The 23,401-nt window shown below is 36.6% G+C and overlaps 1 protein-coding gene across 13 annotated transcripts; it reads left to right on the top strand.

Annotated features, from left to right (window-relative positions):
- Positions 1-700: 700 nt before the first annotated feature.
- On the top strand, positions 701-23,401 carry LOC116840437 (dynamin). 13 transcript variants are annotated; one of them, XM_032807144.1, is made up of 19 exons: positions 701-1,451; positions 2,926-2,999; positions 3,718-3,867; positions 3,953-4,156; positions 4,231-4,423; positions 4,515-4,724; positions 5,822-6,021; positions 6,123-6,268; positions 6,359-6,516; positions 8,247-8,273; positions 9,362-9,533; positions 9,659-9,904; positions 10,123-10,134; positions 10,767-10,973; positions 11,496-11,671; positions 11,780-11,785; positions 12,242-12,430; positions 14,304-14,399; positions 21,078-23,401. In XM_032807144.1, exons 1-19 carry the CDS (start codon positions 1,288-1,290, stop codon positions 21,139-21,141), a joined length of 2,694 nt encoding a protein of 897 aa, XP_032663035.1. In that variant the 5' UTR covers positions 701-1,287; the 3' UTR covers positions 21,142-23,401. The 13 variants fall into 13 exon arrangements, with proteins under 13 accessions (XP_032663035.1, XP_032663078.1, XP_032663026.1 ...); XM_032807187.1 differs by lacking the exon at positions 10,123-10,134 and adding an exon at positions 10,518-10,529 and having other exon boundaries at positions 702-1,451; positions 12,305-12,430; XM_032807135.1 differs by lacking the exon at positions 10,123-10,134 and adding an exon at positions 10,518-10,529 and having other exon boundaries at positions 702-1,451.

Below are 23,401 nucleotides of genomic sequence, written 5' to 3'. Positions count from 1 at the left end.
AGGAAAAGGGAAGAGCGAGAGGAGGAAACTGATCTGGTTTTCACTTTCGCGCACAGCGGCGAACGGGAATTTTTGCCGCGCGACTTTGAAAATATCGCGCGCGCTCGCGAGCGAATAGCGTGAAGCGAGTCGACAATTCAGTTCCTCTCGGCCGCACTGCGTTACACTTTCTACACTCGAGACTAAACGAACATACGCCCAGTTGCATTCAGAACGAAATAAAGATATATTGCGTGGTCTTACAGCGAAGAGGAGAGAGAGAGAGAGAGAGAGAGAGAGAGAGAGGGAGAGAGGGAGAAACGAGAAAAAGATAATGTACAGCGAAGAGAGACGCGTCAGGCAAAGAGAATGGAGTCGAAGTTGCGGCATCGATCGGACAGAGTATCGACTGTCGTCCTTGTATCGGAAGGGAACGTCGTCCGTCGAATTTCCGTCGCGCGCCGCACGCGCAAACGTACAAACGTACGTGCGAAATAGTGTGTCTACGTGGGACGCGCGGGTGCAAAAAGGTCAGCGCGTCGACGGACGCTCGCGTGCGAACGATATGGATTTTATCTCACAGCCACTGAAAGTGGGTCACGACGGCGACGGACGGCGGTGTGCTTGTGCGCACGCTTCGATTATCGATTGAACCGCTGTATGGTCTCTATCTCTCTCTTTCTCGACACAAGCGAGTTCGCGATGGTGGTTGTCGCCGTCGTCGCCGTCGTCGCCGTCGCGTAACCGCTGCGAACCCTCATTTACGCGAGCGTGTCCGTCGCGACGCCTCGCCTGCTACGTTTCCTCCGGAGCGGCTCGCATAGATCGCGCGTGACGTTCTCGCGTAAATTCGCATCGCACTTGATGTCGTTCGCAGCCGTCGCGCGCGACACGAGAGCGAGGCCGATGCGAGACCGGTAAAATCGCGCGATTCGTATCGTCGTTCTCGCCGCCACCGCTACCGCTACCGTCGCGGTATGAAGACGCGGTGAAGTGAGCTGCGGAACAGAGCCAGCCGTCAGCCAGCGCGCGCGCGAGAGAGCGAGTGGTTCGTTTCGCGGAAGGAAATCGGCCATCTTGCTTTAGTGCGTGCTTAGACTCCGCAACGGACGGGCTCGCCTCCGTCGGCCACCCTTTTAACGGTCGTGCGTGTGCGGGCGGTGGCAGAGCGTCGGCAAGTAGCAGCAGCAATTCGGTGGATCGCCGAGTACAGCGGAGTCGCGCATCAGTCGTGAAAGAGGCAGAGTGCGCGAACGAGCGAGATCGTGTGTCGATTTCCGAGCGGCGTAATCGCGACAATCCGGCGGGATGGCGGGCAACGCGGGTATGGAACAATTGATCCCGATCGTGAACAAGCTGCAGGATGCGTTCACGCAGCTTGGTGTGCATATGCAGCTCGATCTGCCGCAGATCGCGGTGGTGGGCGGCCAGAGTGCGGGCAAAAGCTCCGTCCTCGAGAACTTCGTCGGCAAGTAAGTACTCGACTTCATCGTGCAAACATACACCCAGCCTTCCTTCTCGACGTACCCACCCCCTTCAGAGGGTACGATAGCGATGTCAGCCTTGTATGATTTGGTGGTCCAAGTCCGAGGCTATCCTATCTCCAATGTTGATTTTATCTAATAGATAAAGGTGGACCCAATCGAACGATTGATTAACGTCGCCGTGGTCGACCGGTTTCCCCATTCTCGAGTCTGTTCTTTCTAGTTGCGCTCTCCTATTCTTAGTATTTTACATTTGCTTTTCTTGTAAGCCTGGATACGCGTACACCTAACTGATTTGCTTGCGCGAGAGATGTAACAGAATGCAGTCGAGAGCAACAGACCTTTATTTCGATTTCGCCAATACGTCTTCGTCAAAAGCGTTAGGCGTGGCGAAACACGCGCGATTTTTCAACTTGATCGTAACGTTGTTTGTCGTCGTTGAGAATGCTGTTTGACAGCTATCGCTACGTGGACGGTATTTGCGCCTCAATACGCAAAACTAAACAAATACGGGCGAGCAATGCGCCAGCGAATAACGCCCACGGGGCAACCTGTCAAACGTCTTCACCTCGGCATCATCACTGGGAACACTTAGAAGCGTCCGTTCATGCGCAAATCGGCAGTGGGACGACTCTACGTTCTTATAGAACGAACGCCTCGTCATTCACGAGCCATTCCGATGTTGTGGTTAAACCCAAGAATTCAATAATTATACGGAACATCAATTATGAGATACACTGAAACGTCTATATACGAATCTAATTGACGGACATTTCAATGAAAACTCAAAACAAGCATCTTCAAAATTATCTCCTTTTTAGGTAAAAAAATTATTTAATTTTTTATTTTAATTATATTTTTGTCTAACATTCTTAAATAAAATGTGGTATAAAATAGCTATATTTGCAAGAGCTATATTTGCAACATCAATAATAATTATTTCATAATCATTTCTGAAATATTTTTATTATGTAAAACTTGTTATACCATGATTTCATAAAGAATGATATATGATATTACTAATTGTATAATATGATATATGGATATACTGATATAATATTAATTCAACTTTTTGATATAAAAGAGCTGGAAATAAAGGAAATTACTCAATAAAGAACTTTGAATGAGAAGATGAATATGTACATTTCTATCACAGATATTAAAAATATTATTATCATAGAATATATCATTGATACTGCTACCAGCAAGTTTAAACATGATTTAATACTTTAAAATAGTCCTTACCTATCTGATTCAGATGAGTAGTCAATGTGTCATTGTTTTATTACAGTTGCATATTTGCATATTACATACACTTTATAGATTAATTCCTTATAAGAAGATAGGATAATTCCTTATAGAAAGCATTTAATTGTAAGATTGATAAAATATAAAATATAAAATATATTTATAAAATATAATTTTGCAATAAATTGTAACAATAAATGTGTTTTTTCCTCAGAGACTTCTTACCCAGAGGTTCAGGCATTGTAACAAGAAGACCTCTTATCCTACAGCTGATTAACAGCCCAACTGGTGAGTCATGACAAGTAGGATTGATTAAAACATTTCTTCTCTATTGTCTCCTTTGATAACTTACTGATCATGTTATTTGATAACTGATATTATATTAGTATATATGTGACAATATATATCTTTATCTATACATTACTTTTATAAAGTTATACATTAGAAGTGATTTGAAGAATGTAGAATCTTTGTATGCTTGCAATATCATCTTGTTAACCTATTAACCTATAATTGTGACAAACATTTTCTTTTTAACGAAGGTAATGCATAATGTATTTACTCTATTTATAATGTCATTCTCTATCTGACCTTCGTTGGAACCTTATATTATGTGGCATCTATTGTATCCTGTATATTTTCCACATGGCATTTATTATGTTTAATAAATCAATTATTGATGTTTCTAATTTTATTACTGTATTAAGCAGATTTAATAAAAATCAGAGTGTTTACTGAAATGCAATTATAAAGTTATCAAGCTTATCATTTATCATGTTATCATACTTCCTGAGTTTAAAGTTATGATAAGCAAGAAATTTAGCATATCACCTTTCAACAGTAGGAACATAATAGATAATAAAGTACATGAGAAATTTTATATTTAAAATATTGTTTCCTTTTCTTATATTTATTTTTATATTTTATATGATAGAAATATTTTTTATAAAAATAATTATGTCGAATGATTAAATTAAAATATATATTTTTTCTTGCTATGTTTTAGAATTCGCAGAATTTTTGCATTGCAAAGGAAAAAAGTTTATCGATTTCGACGAGGTACGGAAAGAGATTGAAGCTGAAACGGATAGGGTTACTGGAAGTAATAAGGGCATCTCTAACATACCAATAAATCTTAGAGTATATTCACCTAATGGTAAGCATAATACACAGAAGTTTCAAAAGATGGAAAGAAAAATAATCATATTATTTAATAAGTACATGCTTTTATTTTTATTCAGTCTTGAACTTGACACTGATTGATTTACCTGGACTCACAAAAGTACCAATTGGAGATCAACCAGCAGATATAGAAGCCCAAATTAAAGCTATGATCTTTCAATTTATCAAACGTGAGAATTGTCTTATATTAGCTGTCACGCCAGCCAATACAGATTTAGCCAACAGCGATGCTCTTAAACTCGCTAAGGAGGTAGATGTACAAGGTATGTAATCATCGAGAGCGTTAATGTTAATATCTTTTCGACTTAAACGTTAATTCGACATTTGATACTGCAAGGTGTGCGTACAATTGGCGTCATTACTAAATTGGATCTCATGGATGATGGCACCGACGCGAGAGATATCTTGGAAAATAAATTATTACCATTGAGAAGAGGTTACATCGGTGTCGTCAATAGAAGTCAGAAAGACATAGAAGGCCGAAAAGATATAAAAAATGCTCTGGCAGCAGAACGGAAGTTTTTCCTCAGGTATATAGATTACTCTAAATATTGTTATATATAAGAAAGCAATTGCCTTTTTGTTTTCTCAGCAATACATAATTTTTGTTTTATTTGTCAGCCATCCGTCTTACCGTCATCTAGCAGACAGGTTGGGCACACCATATTTGCAGAGAATTCTCAATCAACAGTTAACAAACCATATCAGGGATACCTTGCCGGCTTTAAGAGATAGATTACAGAAGCAGCAGCTAGCTTTAGAAAAGGATGTTGAGCAGTACAAACATTTCAGACCTGATGATCCCGCAATCAAAACAAAGGCTATGTTACAGTAAGTGAATCAAGAGTTTTTCAATGTCTCGTGTTACACTGATCGATTTTCGATGTATCTCAAGAGTGTTCGTCTTCCATTCATAAACTGTGTATCGTGAGAATCAAATGCATATCTTTTAGCAGAATATATCGTATATATGTGTTTATACACTGAAAAAAAAGTTTGGTAATATGCGTTTTACCATAACATTTGGTAAATAGTAACCAATATGGTAAATATTACCAAATGTTTGGTAATAATTACAAAATTGTTAATAACAATTTTCATATAGTATTATTATTATTTTCATATAGTTATATTTAGTTGATACTATTTCACTAAGGATACGGTCCAGCGGGCGCTGCAAATGCTTTGTAGCGTTTGTACTTCTTTCTTTTTCTTTATTCGAATCCGAGAAATAGGACAAGAGGGAGAAACGCTGCGCAGCATTTGTAGCGGTTGTTGGACCACATCCTAAATGTAATAACAGGCTGGATAATTATTACCAGAAATTTTTCTCAGTGTATAACGATGAAATATTTTGATGAATGTTTTCTATATGTTTCATATTTCCATTATAAATAACAATCATGCAAATGAGACCACAATTCCTTTACTTTATTGCACTTTTTTTTTATTTCACATGGGTGGAGGGTCTTGAGGTTTCAGAACATTTGCTTTTTATTTTTCAGATCGATTCAAATGTATATGTAGGTATCCCTGTTTCCTCTTTTAGTTCCTTTTTTAACAATTTGAGCAGTGTGCCATTTGCATGAAATTTTAACAAAATAAACTAATTTTTATGCATACACTTTTATCAGGAAGTGATTCAATAAAACTATTCTGCTACAAGAAAATTGATTAATAAAATTGCTAACAGCGATTTCTCTTCTTGCTATGTTTAAACATTAAAACTATTATACGACATGGTGCTATATTTATAATATATGTGACATTCTTCTATTACATATATAAGGTTTGCAAGTATTGATGCAATAACCGATATTTGGATCGGTTTTGTGAATGGTAGATAACACCGAGACTCTCTATCCATGTAACTAATATTACTGTGTAATACGCTATATTACACCAATTAATAGCAAAATATTTTTAAGGATGATACAACAACTTCAGTCAGATTTTGAGAGAACTATAGAAGGTTCAGGTTCCGCACAAATCAACACTAATGAACTCAGTGGCGGCGCTAAAATCAACAGACTCTTTCACGAGCGTTTCCCATTCGAAATTGTAAAGATGGAGTTTGACGAGAAGGAACTCAGGAGAGAAATCGCATTTGCCATCAGAAATATACATGGTGAGTTTCTTTTAACTTCTTTGTCATAAAGCGTCTAGATCATAGAATCGAATTAAAGTTCTTCGCGATACTGAGTTATTAACAAAATTTCAATTCAACAGGTATCAGAGTAGGATTATTCACTCCAGACATGGCTTTTGAGGCAATAGTCAAGAAACAAATAAATAGACTTAAAGAACCAAGTCTCAAATGTGTAGACCTAGTCGTGCTAGAGCTTAGTAATGTTGTACGCATTTGTACAGATAGGGTGAGTATGAGTTTTATTATTATATTTAATAATAATACACGTGTCATCGTTCACATGATTCTAACGTATCAATTTTTATATAAATTACAGATGTCGCGTTATCCTAGACTAAGGGAAGAAACGGAACGTATTATAACGACACACATCAGGCAGCGTGATCAAATGTGCAAGGAGCAGCTAATCCTGTTGGTCGATTGCGAGCTCGCGTACATGAACACAAATCATGAAGATTTTATCGGTTTTGCGAAGTAAGTAACCTTAAATGCTTGTCATTGTTTCCTACATGTTACCTTAGACTTAATTATTATTTAAAACAGCAAACATACAGTCCGAAACTTTCAGTTTCAATAAGTTGATACATCTAGTCCTACATGTTCCTTTCGTTATCTTTGTGCTTGCTGCTGTATTCTCCTATTTTTTATGTTAATTTCAATAGCCACTGAATAGCAAGAGGCATTATGTAATGTTGTTAGAGTATTTAGGTAAACTTGTATGTTTCAAAACGTTGCTTTAATTAAAACGATATTAGCGATATATAATTTCACGTGTATTGTGTGCATTATAAATTTTTACAAAAAATTTCTACATAAATATATAATATTCTGCGCACATTATAGTGTATATTAGTAGATTTTTTGATATAATGAAATATTGTCTTTGAAAAACACATTCACACATACTTAATTATATTTTTATAGATATAATTTGAAAATTACTGTTTCATACATAAAAGTTATTTTTAATAATATCTTACGCTGTAAGACAGTATCTTCATAATTTTGAGACACGTGTATTGGAGTAGTTTTAGATTTTTATATCACATCAGGCAATAAATAGTAAAGTTTATTTAATCTTTTCTCTAAAAGCAACCCACCACAAAATGATCTTTAGGTGTTAAGAGCGTTTATAGTTACTTGATAAAAAATAATTTTACATGATCACATTTTTTTATGAAGTTTTGCCGTAGCAAAAGGATTATATAATGCATAATAAGTAAAAATAATTTATTAGTGAAGATTTTTTAATTATAGATCAGGTTTCAACATTCTTTGAAGACGCAACAGAAAGACGTACTACACGTGATTGCAATGTCAAATTATTTGTTTGCTTGCCACTATTTTTCTTTCACTCGAGTTATTAGCGCATATTTTTTCACAGTCGGTGCATGTCTTGCTAAAGTCAGCTCACATAGCAATCTTCTGGATCACATTCTGGCAGACATTCTTAGCTCACCTTCCCTTCAAATCTGAAAGTCACGTTAGAATTCAGTGAATAGTAATCTTTTAGTAGATATTATTACTTCATCTATTTAATGTACAGTTGTATGACACTGTGCCAAAGTCATACATGAAAGTACACTAAGCTAATCTCTCCTAGGCATTTACCTTGATAACATATTTACCTTCTAGTTCATTTTCATTATTCTTAACTGCCATTAACACAACTCAAGCTTTCATACCGCTCCGTTTACTTGACAATTAAGAACTTAATCGCGTAGTATTATTTGTAAGATTATCAGGGATGTTTCTAAACACAGTATACACTTAAAGTCATTTGAAATGTAGATGTAGTTGTTGGTTAAATATACAAAAATGAAGGGGTTATTGGCTTACGTAGAATTGATAGTAATATTATTGAAAATAAAGTCATAAAATTTCTCAGTTTTATAGATAATGTCGTTAGGGATAAGGCATACAGATTCTGTAGGGAAATACGTAGTTTACCAAAGCTTGTCTTTTCGCATAAAATGCACAAATTATTAGCGTATCTTAGAAATTTAGTTGTCTTGAAAATTTAATCAAATATTAGATAACATTATGATTACATACAATTCATGATTTCTGAAACCTATCTAGGAAATTATGTGTGCCTTACCCTAATCAGTGTAATATGGGCTTGTTGTCCTGACATATATTTCTATTCATTATCAACTTCTTCAAGTTTCACAATTAAAGAAATGATTTAATTATATCGGCAGCGCTGCAGCCAGTAGCCATAATGCAAGGTAAGAATATTAAAGTACATTCCAACAAAGATTTACACTACATTTTTTATCCCTTTTCATTTTTTTCACGCTCTTTTTTTCTTTTATGCTTATCTTTCGTTTAATATATCCTTGCTTCCATTTTAAGTTGATATACTAACATACAACTATAAACCAGACTTCAGTACTTTTCAGCTTGACGTTGTGTTTACTTATATTTTGAAAATCTTTAAATAGGCAAAAATATTATTTATCTTTTATTCATATTTTTTTTACAATTTGAATTGTCTGCTGTATCAACTTTTGCCATAGTTAATCAACAACTAATCGATGAAAAAGAACATTTATATAACTTGTTACATTAGGGCTGTTATAAACGAAAATAATTATTAAGTCATCTGTATCATTCATGAGACTCTTGAAATGTATATCATGCAGCATCAAGTCACTTAGTTTCATCATCTTATAATCTGTTTTGCGATGGATGTAATATGTGCTTATGCGATCCTTTTGCACCATAATATCGAAATTTATTGCGATGTTGACCAAATGACGTAGCGACACATTATATATGTTCGTGATATGCTAATGTTGTAACGTAGTTGTGCAAACATATGCTTAGAAACATTCGAAGCTGTATGAAACGTAACATGCATGAAGCGATGTGGTGATACATAAATTACCTGCTGTATTCTAAATTAAGTGAATATCTTAAGGTAAAATTTCCATGTATATAATGGATTTTTTCGAGACAATTGTATCAATATAACATCGGTTTATAGATAAAAGCACAAAATATTGCTCATGTTCACATTATCGCCTTGTACAAACACAATTTAGCAACATTCGCGTAATCGACGATTTTTAACGTAAATCATCTCATTGAGATAACGAGTAAATGTTAAACTTTTTCTTTCCTCGACAAATGTATATTAAAAAATTAAATGCTAGGATATCTATCTTGCTAGTGGTCTTTTCTATTTTTATTTATTTTTTTAAATTAGTTATTACAACTGATTAATGTAAGATGGCAACAATCCTCACAATTGGGTACACGACGATTTTTTTGTTATTTGACGTTTCATTATATATTGTAATTTATGTTACAGTGCACAACAGTCCTCGGAGAACGCAGTTAAGGCTGGTCGACATACATTAGGCAACCAAGTGATTCGCAAGGGCTACATGTGCATACATAATCTCGGTATCATGAAAGGCGGATCAAGAGATTATTGGTTCGTCTTAACGTCGGAGAGTATCTCCTGGTTCAAGGATGAAGAAGTAAGTAGCACGTTCATAGTTATACATATAATCTTTCAAGTTATGTCATATTGTATGTTACGTACGTTACAACGGAACTGACATCCGAAGACAGTGTATAATCTATTCTATTTTTATGTATGAAGGAACGCGAAAAGAAGTATATGCTGCCTTTGGACGGGTTGAAGTTACGTGATCTGGAGCAGGGTTTCATGTCGCGGCGTCATTTGTTTGCGTTATTCAATCCGGAAGGAAGAAACGTGTATAAGGATTATAAACAGCTGGAACTCAGTTGTGAAACTCAAGATGATGTTGACTCTTGGAAAGCTTCGTTCCTGAGGGCTGGTGTGTATCCTGAAAAATCAACAGAACAAGAGAATGGCGAAGGAGAGGTGAGTACATCATTAATCAGAATACATCATAATTTTATATGAGACTTTGTAAAATAATTGTTTTATATAAATTTATTTATCAAAGATATTTTATTGGAAATATATTTTATTCATCATTATCAGTCTCTTATATCTAATATAAAATAACCGACATAATCCACCTTGTATTACAAGGATGGTTTATTATGTTTATTAGAACCTATTTTAATTTATTTTAGGATAAGCAGAGGGTGAGTTAGTAAAGGCAGCATAAAGAGAAATTTTATTTCCAATTTATTAACTTGTGTGATGATGTGATACAGTTGCATTCTCAGGGAAAACTAACCAAAAGAATGATATTGTTGCAAATTATTTTGACTTTACCTTTATGCTCGCAAGGTGCAAAGGCAGAACATACGTAGAATTAGTATGGAATTTTGCACAAGTTTTATATGCTTTTATAAATCGATATTAAAACTTGATGAATATTGCTATTCCTTTGAAACGCCTATACGTAGTGTGTAGACTTTTTTTATATCTGTAACTTTTTCCAAAATAGAACTAACAATTTTCTATATTGAATGCATAATAGTAACTGTGTTCTTTTTGTCTCATATTTAAATCGACTAAAAAGGAAGGATATGAGGTTGGTACAATTGTGTTTTCAAGAGATACGAAGCACACGACATTCACACGAGCATCGGACACTTCAACCAATCACACTTCTGCTGAAATGCTCTAACAACATCACAAAATATATTATTCTTCAAATATATTTCTAAATCTCCTTAGTCCTTTTAAAAATAATTTTTGGGACCATTTTAATTAAAAAACATTAATAAGAGATATGAAATATCATGAAACTTTGTTTTGGTTTCTTCAGGGTGGAACAGAGGGTCAGTCATCGATGGATCCTCAGCTAGAACGTCAAGTGGAGACCATCAGGAATTTAGTGGATTCCTACATGAAGATTGTCACGAAAACTACCCGTGATCTGGTCCCAAAGACAATTATGCACCTTATCATTAACAATGCTAAAGACTTTATTAATGGGGAGTTATTGGCGCATCTTTACGCAAGTGGCGATCAGGTAAAATGTTACATTAAATTTTTCTCTTTGAGGATTTTTATTATACTTTCCATACTTCATTCCCTTAAAATTATGTTGTACAAGCAAATAGATTAAGCCTTCCTCCCATTGTTTCCCAGTTAAATGAAGATGAAATTAATAGTCTGAAGATATTTAATGATGCTGTAATCGTAAGTGTCCTCATCCTTTCCGTCCCTCCGATTCAATTCAATATTTTGTCCGAAATGTTTGTTATTTTTTGATAAAACAAATTTAGTTTAAACTACAAACATTTTAAAATCGAAATATTTTCCGAGTTAAATTAAAAACTTAGTTTTATAAATTACTCAGATTAATTTTTCAATATAATTAATATATGTTCTACATATGTTTATACATTTTGAAATATTTACAAATTTAAAAATTTGTATAAAATTTTGCACAAGTTTTTTTTTTATAAATCTCTATAAAAATTGAGACAATTTTTTTCTCTTAATTATTATCTAAAAAAAAATGATATAACATATATGGAAATATTTGCAGGCTTCCATGATGGAAGAGTCTCCTGAAGAGGCGCAAAAACGAGAAGAGATGTTGCGCATGTATCACGCATGTAAGGAAGCCCTTCGTATCATCGGCGATGTCTCCATGGCTACGGTCTCGACTCCAGTACCACCACCTGTGAAGAACGATTGGCTAGCATCCGGCGAGAATCCAAGGTAACCTTTATGTTATTCCTAGCATTATTTGTCGCGCATTTTACTAATTTCTCATCCTTACATTTTGTACCGTCTGCTTTGCCATACATTTGAACACCGTTGAAACAGTCTTGGGTAAGATCCTTTACATATGTCGTATTTATCTTTATTTTTTTTAACGATACTATATCTTGAGAAAAAAAGAATTTTTTTTATTCTAAAGAATATAGTGTTCACACGTTTATGCACGCTTTTCGCATTAATAGATTCTCCCTTGAGTACATAATTGTTTTGCGTAGAAGATTAAGTTAGATTAATATTGCTAGAACTTAATATAATATCTTGTTTTAACGTACTTTTTTTACGTGTACAACATCAATTATTAATGATGAAAGTAAATTCGGTTAATAAAAAGAAAATTAATTATTTTATATCCGTTCAATGATAAAGATATTGTGTGATCTCTCTATTCTATTTTCAATCTATATCTCTTATAACTTATTTTTCGTTTAGATCACGTCTCGATGGGCGAATTTGTAGTACTCGTACGGCGTAAAAAGAGCTAATTATAAGGCGTATCCTACATTCTAGATTATCACCACCATCTCCTGGTGGTCCAAGACGCGGAGTGACACAGCCACCACCTCTTTCTAGCTCACGAGCACCACCGCCAGTACCTGCAGGCGGCCGGCCGGCGCCAGCCATTCCTAATAGACCCGGTCCTGGTGGACCACCGCCAGCGCGAGCTAATCCAGGCCTACCTCCACCTTTGATACCATCGTGAGTACAATGCTTTTTACATACAAATCACATAGATATTAAATTCCAACTAGAAATATTGCAAATAATATCTTAAAATTTAAATCGCGATTTCATTATCTCCTCATCAATCGCAACATCACTAACACCGAGCCATACGCACGTCGAGTTTCAATTTTCACGATAAATGCCGCGATAGTTGATGAGTGGTCGAAGTTTTAACAACACAAAAAATCGGCGACCGGTTTAACTTTCCACACGAGTCGCGAATATAAAGTAACGCAGCTATCTCGAGTGTTGAATCCCGTCTGTACTGAGAACAAGTAGCTTGTGTGACGATTGGGGGCTTAGGTGCTAACTTCACTTTCTATTGCAGGCGCCGACAATAAGTCTTCGCACTAACTCTCGCCTATTCGCTACTAATCAATATGTATCCGTTGCATATAGTCGGTGTATATTTTACACAGAACACTATTTCCTAAATATGTTAACGTACTGTCTGTCTGCAATTACACTTACACGGAGATAACGAGATCGATGTTAAATATAGAGGTGTGAAAGTCACACGGGAATTATTGTACCGATTATAGTGTTGCACTGAGTCTTGTGTTGTCGATCCTAAATGAGCTTCCAAGTTACCAACTAATTTTGTTTTCGTACGTTCTGCCTGCGTAAACGACAACGACATACTTTTTAGATGACTTAGTGATCGATTGAGATTCAAAAGAGGATAGGATGTAACTGTGGTATTTCTCGATACGGTATTGTTTCCGTATTATTAGACGTTATATTACGTCTGTTAGCTATGTAATAATTTTAGTTGTATATTATATGCATATATTCTATGTACAATAATGAATTTTCTCTCGCGCGGAGATCGACACACCCTCTAATTGTAGCTATATTTTAGCGCCGATGATAGTACTTGGAATCTGTGCAATACTAAATATTTCCAAAAGGTACAACTCTCTTGTTCGTAAAAAAGAAATGGAGATATAAATATATATAAATATATATATATATATATATATATATAAATAGAGTCACACACTTGTTTCATTGTAAATTATTTTGATGAAACTGTACATCATATGTGTATATATCGTTGAAAATATTATCAAATAAAGGAACTTTGTGTTCTTACGGCAGATAGAGATATAACCATTTATTCACTTACTAACAGCATGACATTTCGGTAAAATGCAACCTGGAGATGTTTACGGTTGCGTCTCTTCGAAATCTACCGCTTATACGCCAATTCGTATTTTACCATCGATATATGTGTTTCACATAACGTTATTAAAAATTATCATAGGTATATCCTATTTAACAAGTTTAAGGCTTCTCAATCGCACTTCTGCTACACGTTCCTTGTCATCTAAATGTTTTATATGAAGTGTTAACACCAATTCGAAACTTGTCAATTACTATTTACGGACAAATGTGTCGGTGCCTGCATTACAATTTACCGGAGAAAAGAGGAAAAAAAACAGAGAGAACGCGACGATAGCGCCATATATTAATTGTTATGTATTTATAAACGGGAGCTTTATAAAGCTATATTGTAGTAGAATACAGCAGCATAAGAGCTGCTCACTCGGAATATCGGACGAATATCGCGTTGTTATTTACGAGACATTTTTATAACTACTATTACGAGGAGTCATATACCTTCATATAACGTTTCCTTGTCTCGGATGCATGTAGTGAGGCATTGTGCACGCTTTCGTACACGCGGCACGCGCATTATAAAGTTCACGTATATGAGAGACATGTGTTTCTCTATAAAAAAAATATATATATATTAAGTAGAATATAATAATAAAGTAAAAATAGAACATCTGCAAGAGTGAGAAATTTGTAGTCAAAGCTGGGTTATCCGTGGTATGTTTAGTCGAGGGGGTGGTCTGCAACAGAGGGTGACGCAAGCTGCGACGCAGGCTGCGACGCAAGCCGCTGTGAACGAGCTGATGGATGCGTTCAAGATCAAGTAAATAGACACTCCCACGTTGAGTTTCGAATTGTACCCTTAACAACATATAATATACATATATATGGGCATTTGTTTATAAGTTGCGCAAGTAGATGGTAGACTGTTCAGGGTTGAGAATGAGACTAATTCGGTATCCCTTCCATTTTGGATGGATCGTTACTTTTAACGAAACTCTCCGCAACATCAATAATCGCTAATTTGATCCTCTCTATCTTGTTTCTCTCGTCTCTCTCCCTGTGTCTTTCTTTCTCTCTTGCATGATGTCCAATTGAATTTGAATTAACGGTCATGCCTTTTTGAGATTCGATCTGTACGCGCGTGTGTGCACATAACACATTTACTTAACGTGCATATTTGCCATGTAGAAAATAATCCTATAAGAATATATATCTGTATCATAGCTCTCTAACATGAATATATATATATATAAGCACTATACCCACTTTGCAATACTCCGTGTTACTTTGGATGGTCTTAGAGAAACTTGAATACGATATTTTCAAAAATCGCAGATCAAGCAATAAGATACATTTAACTACTTCATGAAACTGAAATCAAAGTACGACGTTCAGGAAGTTATAAATTAAAAGTATATTATATAAATGTGTGTAAAGAGAGAAAAAAAAGCTGGACTCTAAGAGATTAGCACGGCTAATCTGATTTCATTGTTATTTTCACACTACGCGCTAGTGTGAAAACTCGCAGGTAGAAGCTGTTAGAGCAAAATCTATAAGCGAGAATAGTATGAATCTTCTTCAAAAATGATGTATTTACATCCAGTGAATCTATCCTGGAAAGTCTACCAGAACCCGATAATGTGATCGACAGTAGCATCGCATTAATTCTAGAGTACATTCCATCGTTGAAGAGCGTGAGAGTGCGATATATATATACATATATAATTATATATAGATATATTGTGGTACGGTTGTGCGTCAGAGCCGTATCCGATATGTGTTTGAATTGCGATATTAAAGGGAAAACGTCGAACGCACGCGTAATTGACGGCAAACGAGAAAATGTCATGCTGTTGGGAAGGTAGTTAAAACGAATTACGAGTGTGTAACATCCAGCTTGTTCCGAAACGGTTCCTTCGCGACGGCCGAAACACTGTACTACACAAGAGTTATTATAAAGTCTCTCTATTTCTCTTTTTCTCTTTCTACCTTCTAGAACGTTTATTACTTCATTTCTCCTGTAATCGTTATATAAAAGAAAACTATACACACACACACATATATATATATATATATCATACACACATATATACATAACATACTATATATTATGTAAGAATATAAAGAATACTCTATATATAACTCTTACGAGATATAAAAGAAAAAAAAATGTGCTCAGACATAGGATGTGATATAGCGTAGAATGCTTCGAGGGTTTTGCATGAAAATCCGGAGTCACACGACATTTCTTCTCTGAATAGTCTAAAAAAACAGACTAACGCGGTAACCGTACCCTATCGAGAATAAAATAGTGAACGGTAATATCACGCGCAGTGTATAATGAGCGTACATCCCGTTCGGCGGGTGAAATTCCAGAGCGACACGTTGTGCATTTTGTATTATCTTATAGCTATTTCTCTCCCCTGATCATGCTTGCAGCTCAACTGTATATGTATATAAGTAAGACGAGGAAGAGAAACGTGTATTACAGTTTTTCCTTATAATTAGCTACTTTTACGTGTTCTGCGGCGCAAAATGACGTGCCTCGAGATACGTACAGTAACTCGCACGAAATTTTCAATTATCCTTACTGCATTCGACAGAAAACATCGTGTCGAATAACACGAAATTTTACAAGTCTACCTTGCGAAGTTTATATAATTTGTATAACACTTGATAAAAATCTACTGTAAAGACAGTACTGTTGTACGTGGAGCGATTTATATTATTTTGAACACGTTCCCGCAACGACCAAAGCAAGACTGACTCGAAGGCGGTAATCGAAGTGCAATTACAAAAAAAGAAAATATTATTTTTCGTTACAGTAGAACGAAGAATGTCTTCTCTTGAATAGATGACGAAACTGCAGAAGAACACCGGCGATGTGAAGGCGATATGGTCGTTGCGCTGTTCGTATTCGAAGCGATTTTCGTTACGAAAATTAATTCGTAAATTTAAATTTATGAATTACAAATTCATGAATTTAAATAACAGACCAGGAGACGCTGTAAATATCTCCATGTTGTTTTCGCGTTCTCCATTCGGATCCTGTCGATATCAGGAGGGCCTAATAACACTCCTCGAGTTAATTTCTAACTTTTTTCCAATGTTGAAAGTCTGCTCTTTTAATCATTCTCATTTTCAATGACTTTGTGTTGCGATAGCTCGATCACAATGCGTTTTGAAAGCTTGCAAAATCGATCGCTCCACTTTCGAGGCATGTCGTAATTAACCGCATCTGGTTTTGCGTACACTACTGGACGAGAATGTTGTATGAATTCGTGGTTCAGTTAGATTACTCGTGAAGTTCCGGAGTACCGGTCGATGTCACGCGTTGCATTCAGTGCAGATTGGCACGAAATGCATTGACGCAGATTACTGAGAAATTCCGCGTGCAATCCCGCAAATGGTACACCTATTGTAATGTTATTGTACAGTATAACTTGTGTACAGACATGCATATATACATATTGAGCTATTGATGATTCTTTACATCGCAGTCGGAATTAAATGAGCGCGTCGGAATGACAGAAAAAGTGATCGTATGAAATGATATATCATAAGGGATATTATTACTAATACTATTACGAGAGAACGCCACTATACATGATTCAGAAGGTGATTCAGAAGGAAAAGTCAATAATTCTTGGAGGTATCGATCCTTGTAAGCAAAAAAGTTTCGTGTGAACATGTGTCCTACACCGGACGGTTGTCGAGATATTTGAATGTACAGTTTGATTGTATAACAAAATTATTGATAAAAAAGAGATATTATATATTGTTTCAAATATTTATTATTTAGGTGGAAAATTGCTTACAGATTATAGTACATTTTCAAAAATTTCACCGTCAATATCAATGCACTTTGTAATTCGCGTGAGAAGATAGTGAGTGCCTCATCTGAGTTCACCTCGACGTTCTTTTACGCGGACCATAGCATCCTTCATGCGATTTAGCAGTTCATCTTGTGCCAATCCATCTTTCGTACACTAGAACAATAAATTTTTAAAACAGTGTGTAATATCTTTCTCTTACAACACAATTTTACAACTGTACCTTCAAACAGCTCCATCTCAACAACCGTTCGATATAAGATATGTTCGTGTGAATTTTTTTGCTTATAAAGATCGGCACTATGACCTCCTAGAATATTGAACTTTTCTCCTGACTCGTCTAGTATATTATATTGTAAGAAAAAATTATTCGTAGATTCGTTTAGCGCGATGCGTCATGTTGCACACTTAATAGAGAGTTTTTCCGTTCTTAATTACGGAGTAGCGTCACTCTCACGAGATCGTTGTTAAGACGTAACTATGAAAATAGGGATAAATAGGAGCCTTCTCAGAAGGCTCTCGTAGCTCTACAATCGAGCATATCATACGTGCACGTGCCGCACCCAAGTAATGTTAATCGAAACTCTCGATCAAAAAGTGTCCCTTGATTTACTTTCATACGGATACTCAATTTTCCGATATTATCACTTATTTTCGTAAGGGAGATGATAAGTTTTCGAGTTTGTAGAGACGTATCTGTCCGAAATAAACGTTTAGAAATTCTATGTGTCACGAAATATATTATCAGAGTAACAAGAGAATCGTTCGTTTCACGTCGTGTCCGCGATTGCACCTCTAGAGAGAGAGAGAGAGAGAGAGAGAGAGAGAGAGAGAAAGAAAGAAAGAAATTCTCATGCTAAATTATAAGTTGCAAAACGTTACATGACAATTTCGCCCGCGTGACATTTTAACGGAATATGATATTGAGTCTTACAACGAAAAGTAATTTCTTTTGACGGGACATTGAATTTGTCCCATTTGAATAATTTAACATATATTTAACTGAATAGTTTATACATATAACTATGCGTTACACACATATTTCACTTTTGATAAAAATACTCGTTTCTTGTTTACTTTACGTTACGCTACTTTACGACGAGATTCGCGAAGATGTCGAGGCCCGATGTTAATCGTAGACAATTGCGTCAGGGCCGCTGAATATCGTGAAAGCGATTTCCACGTTGTTCACAGAAGCCCGCACGCAACAATATATACATATATATATATAGTAGTTGCGATGCAACACACTTTTACTCTCGGCGCATTATATACATGCTTCCATCTAAAAGCCTTATGTGTCACTCTAGTTACACTATGCTTATCTCGTGTAAAGCCAACACCGACTAAATAATGTAATTTAATTGTACACCGCCGGTCGAGGATCTTCAGATCGCCGCGCGTATATAATGTTACAAAAGAGAATATATATAAAAAAGAAGACAGATGCAGAGCGAGAACGGTAAAATATTTCGGTCAAGGCGTGAATCGCGGCTTTGCTATCGGCGGGATAGTTTTGATATCTCGAAGGGCCCGGTACAGGCGAAACTCTGATAATCTTCTGTGATGTCAAACTTGTCGAGAGAGAAAAAGAGAGAGAGAGAGAGACATGACAAAAGCGGTTCGACAGATACGCGCGCTTCGAATGAAGTTTTCTCGAACGTGTCACGAATATTTGTGTGTATGTGTGTATGTGAGAGAGTGTGTAAATGGTAATTCGAAGCCGCACCGAGACGTATGTATTATCTCTATTTTCCCTTGTGCCGAGCCCTTCAGTCGTACGCGGGCAAAGTAACCCCCAATTAACGAAATAGAGAGCCTTCGATAAGCAAAACTTTGCGGCCGCGATGATAAGCGAGAGAAATCCATACAGCAAAATCACTATGTACTTCTAACTTTTCAGATATAATCGGGACGGCATAGTTCTCGTCGATTATTAACGAAACAACATTATATTGCCCTTGTTAATTTTTATACCATACTATATATATATGTATTGATTTTTATAGCCATTTTTATTCGGACCGAACATGTAAATCCGACCAACAAACTGCAACTGCATTCTGGGCAGAAGTGCGAATTTTCTCCTCTCCCTTGAGATATATTGTTAAAAGAAAAAATGAAGAGAAAAATTATTATTACGACATATTGGAGGGTTACTTGGCTGAGTTCTTCTGCGGTACACCCCAAAAGAGACACGTTGTAATATTGCGCTGTGTGCGCGTACACAACACTGTTTTACTGCAATATAAATGTGTATATAGGGAGCATAACATGTTATATAGAAATATATCTATATGCGTATATGCGATGCACATGTGTATGTATATGCACATGCACGTGCGTATACATACACGTGCATGCATATGCGCGCGTACGTAAGTGAAAAATAAGATTGCGTGAAAAAGGAGGCTTTTGTTCTCACGAACGGTCGAAGACGCATTTCCGTCGGGGCTATCGTGAATTCAGCACTTTCTCCTCTCCCTCGTCGTTAAGAAAACGGAGAGAGAGACAGAGACGCACGTTTAGCATTTTCCAGAGCCGCGACGAGACTCACCGTGAATGTGTTTTCCCCGCGCACGGGGATGCGTATTCGCGTTCTGCGTACTTCTTTTTAGTAGTTCTGGAACCTCATGTTTACGACCCTACGACACGTTTCCTAATTTGTCCGCGGAATAACTTTCTAAAGTATTATTATTTTTGCCGTTGATGGTGACGAATATGTTCGTTTACACGAGATGTTTGGAGGGCTATAATTGTGAATGAGTGTGATTTCAGTTAAATCACAATTGTTTTTATATTTTCTGAAAATCTCGTATTAACATATATTACTGCGTAATTTTTTATAGAACGTATAATCATCTTTTTTTCTGAAAAACTTTAATACATTTAGAAATTATATGCGGACAGTTTAAAGAAAAAAGCGCAGAATTGAATCAGATCTTAATAATGCTTGTTCATCCCGAGTGTAGCGCCGCTGTTAGTAAAATATGGAACACGATGTGTTGTGCGTTCCTGTTCGTGTTAATCGATTCTTCGTGTAAGGTGAAAAATAATGCGATTGTTACTTCTCGCTGTATTAATTTTTGCATGTCATTTAAGGCTAAGGCTTGTGCATGCTATGCGAACCTGTTCTACTTCCTTTTTAAGATCCATCACTATTAACTTATATCATTGATACTTTATAAAGTTCTTAGTATTATTCTCTAGTCTTAGCACCTTGCCATTCGCGTGCATATGCAATCTTTTTCAGTTAGCGTAATATCATTTCCGTTAGATTCCAACTTATGACGCTATCACGATCAACACTGAATGTCCGACTAAAGGAATGAGAGTAATAGTCGCTCCTTGTGTACTACATATATATGTAGTTAATTAGATTAACTCTTTGTCGAGTTATTACCTAATTATTGAACGATTGGTGTTAACAAAGTAAGAGTCTATGTAACATTTAACTGACGCATTTAGTCGGACATTTTGACGTGAATTTCTCGAGCCTCCCTACGTGTATCGATTCCCCGTTCTTTTCCGTTCAGTGATCGTTGATCATCCTTACTCCCGCGACGTGCTTGCGCTTCGAATATCGTATATGGCATACACACACACACACACACATGCAGATACACACATTGGCACTCACTCTATAATATCTGTCTATGTTGTAGGCGTCCTGTACCTAATATTCCTCCCCGAATCCCCGACAGACCGTACTCCGGCCGACTAAACTGAGCTAGTCCGAGCGCGCGGCGCAACAACAACGACAACCAGTGCAGAAGACGCACCAGAGGTGTATGCACCCGACACCTCAGGAAGAGGTTTTGTGCAGACCGATAATAGGCCATGAAAGGAATCGGAAGCTCAGCAGGACAATAGAGTGAAACTAAAAGAAGAGAGAGAGAGATCGTCTTCTGCGTTGAAGACCAAGAGTCTGCTCTCCGAAACGAACGTTTCAGATCAATCGTCGTCCGACCAATCGATCGACCGGTGTGTTGCTGTTCTCTGATCTCAACGGCCTCTCAATGTCGCGACTCCCGTCGTCAGCATCGAGTTTGCCGGCAGAGACAAACACACGCGAGAGACGAAGAACCGGGACCGCTACAAAGAACAAAGGAGGTGGAGGAAAGAAGGCTGTGCTATACGCGAATAGCGAAGGAAAAGAGAAAGAGGGACCAAGAGAGACGAGTGTACGACGAAGGGGAAAAGAGAGAACGGCTCGCCCGGGACATACGTAACGAGGCAGCCGAGGGATCCCATCAGTCACTTTTTCAACTACTTCTTTCTCTTATATAATATAGAGAGTTCGTCTTCTACCTTATTTATATGGCTAGACGCGTTAGATTACGTTGTAGCTTTTAAGTATTAACACCTGGCTCGACGAGCGCGCCGAGTGTTTTTGTAAGAAGTACACATTTCACTCGAGACAGTGATCGAGATCTTACGACGAGATAAACGAGCTAGATTTTCATGATTGTTGATCGATTTTGCCCGGCTGTTGCTAGTGATTTTTATGACTTGTTGAATGTTGCGATTGTATCAGTATTATCGAACGAGTCAGTGGACATAGAGAATGATATGAACAATACAACTTTTCGAGACGTCGAAGCTATAATATTCCTGTGTAGCTCGGCTTCGTTATATAATTTTGATGTGTTAGATTGACGCATGAGCTTTGCCACGTATTTGTCTAAAAAATTTCAAACATAGTTAACAGTTTATAAGTAATTTTTCAAGCAAATTAATCAAAATTGTCATCGTCGGTTTCGTTATACTTTTGTCATTCTGAAAGAAGTCATATAATTATTTTTTTTTGTTTGTAAAGATAAAATCACGAATACGGATTAAAGCGAAACGGTTGTAAGCTTTCATACGAATTAAACTGTTTTATTTTCTTTCGATTTTCATTCTTATTTTATCGAACAGAGACAAAATCAACATTCACAAAACTGAATGTTTACTGCAAACAAAATTTGACAGAACAACAAAGGTTTTGCGTCAGTCTAACATAATTTCAATCTAATAGTTATTAGTAGACTGTAACTAGAAAAATGTCAAGAGAATGATTGAGACTTTCTCGATTGCTTCGAATGCAGCTTCGATTTCTGTCTAGAATATTCAAGCTATCTCGTTCTCCTTGTCGTAAGATCCGCGCATCCCGAAACTATTGTAGAAAGGACTTTCTTTAGCGTACGAGGCGAAAATGGGCAACCCGATTACCTCGATTGTAGAAGAACTAATTAGAACGAAAGGACTAAGTCACATCTCGTTGAAGACTCAGCGAAGAAGCAGAAGGTACGATCAAATACAGTATCAGCATTCCAGAACGTCGAAATTTCGCAATTGTGTATGATATTACGCGGATATACAAATCATTGTGATCAACGCGCTTGTTATCGCAGTGATGCGGCACATCCTCATCATCCTAGCCAATCGTTTCTTCTTTTTGGTACAATAACGATGCCATTTCACGGATTGACCGACCGTATCGGACAACGAAGATTGCGTAGACAGCTTAATCGTCGATGGTACATAACAGAAATGAAAAAGGATTCATATTTATTTTCGGACGATCGTGCAGAAGTCGTTTATCATAGCTGCATACGCGGCACGTGCGATTTCTACGTATCTTTTATATAGAGATATTTTTGCATCGTTAGTGTTTATTAACCCGCGCTGTCGCGTGGATACAGCGGCGATAACGCGTTACAAACGGAGGAACGACAATTAATCATTCTCTAACGCGTGCGCCGCATTAGCAGCGGAAGTAACAAATTGTACATATGAGATATTACGAATATAGTATTACGCGCAAACGTATACGTGTGCTAAGGAGGAGATGAAGAGGAAAAGGAGAATGAAGAGGGGAGTCTTTTGTATTACCAAACTTTACTATACTAATACGCTAATAGCCAGTTAGCTATGGTACTCGACACCGACTGACGAGGAATGTACCTAGAACGTACGATCAATCAAATAAATGATATTTAATACA

This window comes from Odontomachus brunneus, unplaced genomic scaffold (genome assembly GCF_010583005.1).
Source record: "Odontomachus brunneus isolate Ranch 3 - 2012 unplaced genomic scaffold, Obru_v1 Obru_scaffold_001, whole genome shotgun sequence".
Classification (NCBI taxonomy): domain Eukaryota; kingdom Metazoa; phylum Arthropoda; class Insecta; order Hymenoptera; family Formicidae; genus Odontomachus; species Odontomachus brunneus.
Note: the sequence above shows the minus strand (reverse complement) of the source record. Positions and strands in the feature narration are given on the sequence as shown.

What these genes read in the sequence shown, in the direction of transcription:
- LOC116840437 (XM_032807144.1), top strand. Translation starts at nt 1,288, where the DNA reads ATGGCGGGCAACGCGGGTATGGAACAATTGATCCCGATCGTGAACAAG. An exon ending in GCTGATTAACAGCCCAACTG is followed by an intron (nt 3,000 to 3,717) that starts GTGAGTCATGAC and finishes GCTATGTTTTAG; the next exon opens with AATTCGCAGAATTTTTGCAT. An exon ending in ATGGATGCGTTCAAGATCAA is followed by an intron (nt 14,400 to 21,077) that starts GTAAATAGACAC and finishes TCTATGTTGTAG; the next exon opens with GCGTCCTGTACCTAATATTC.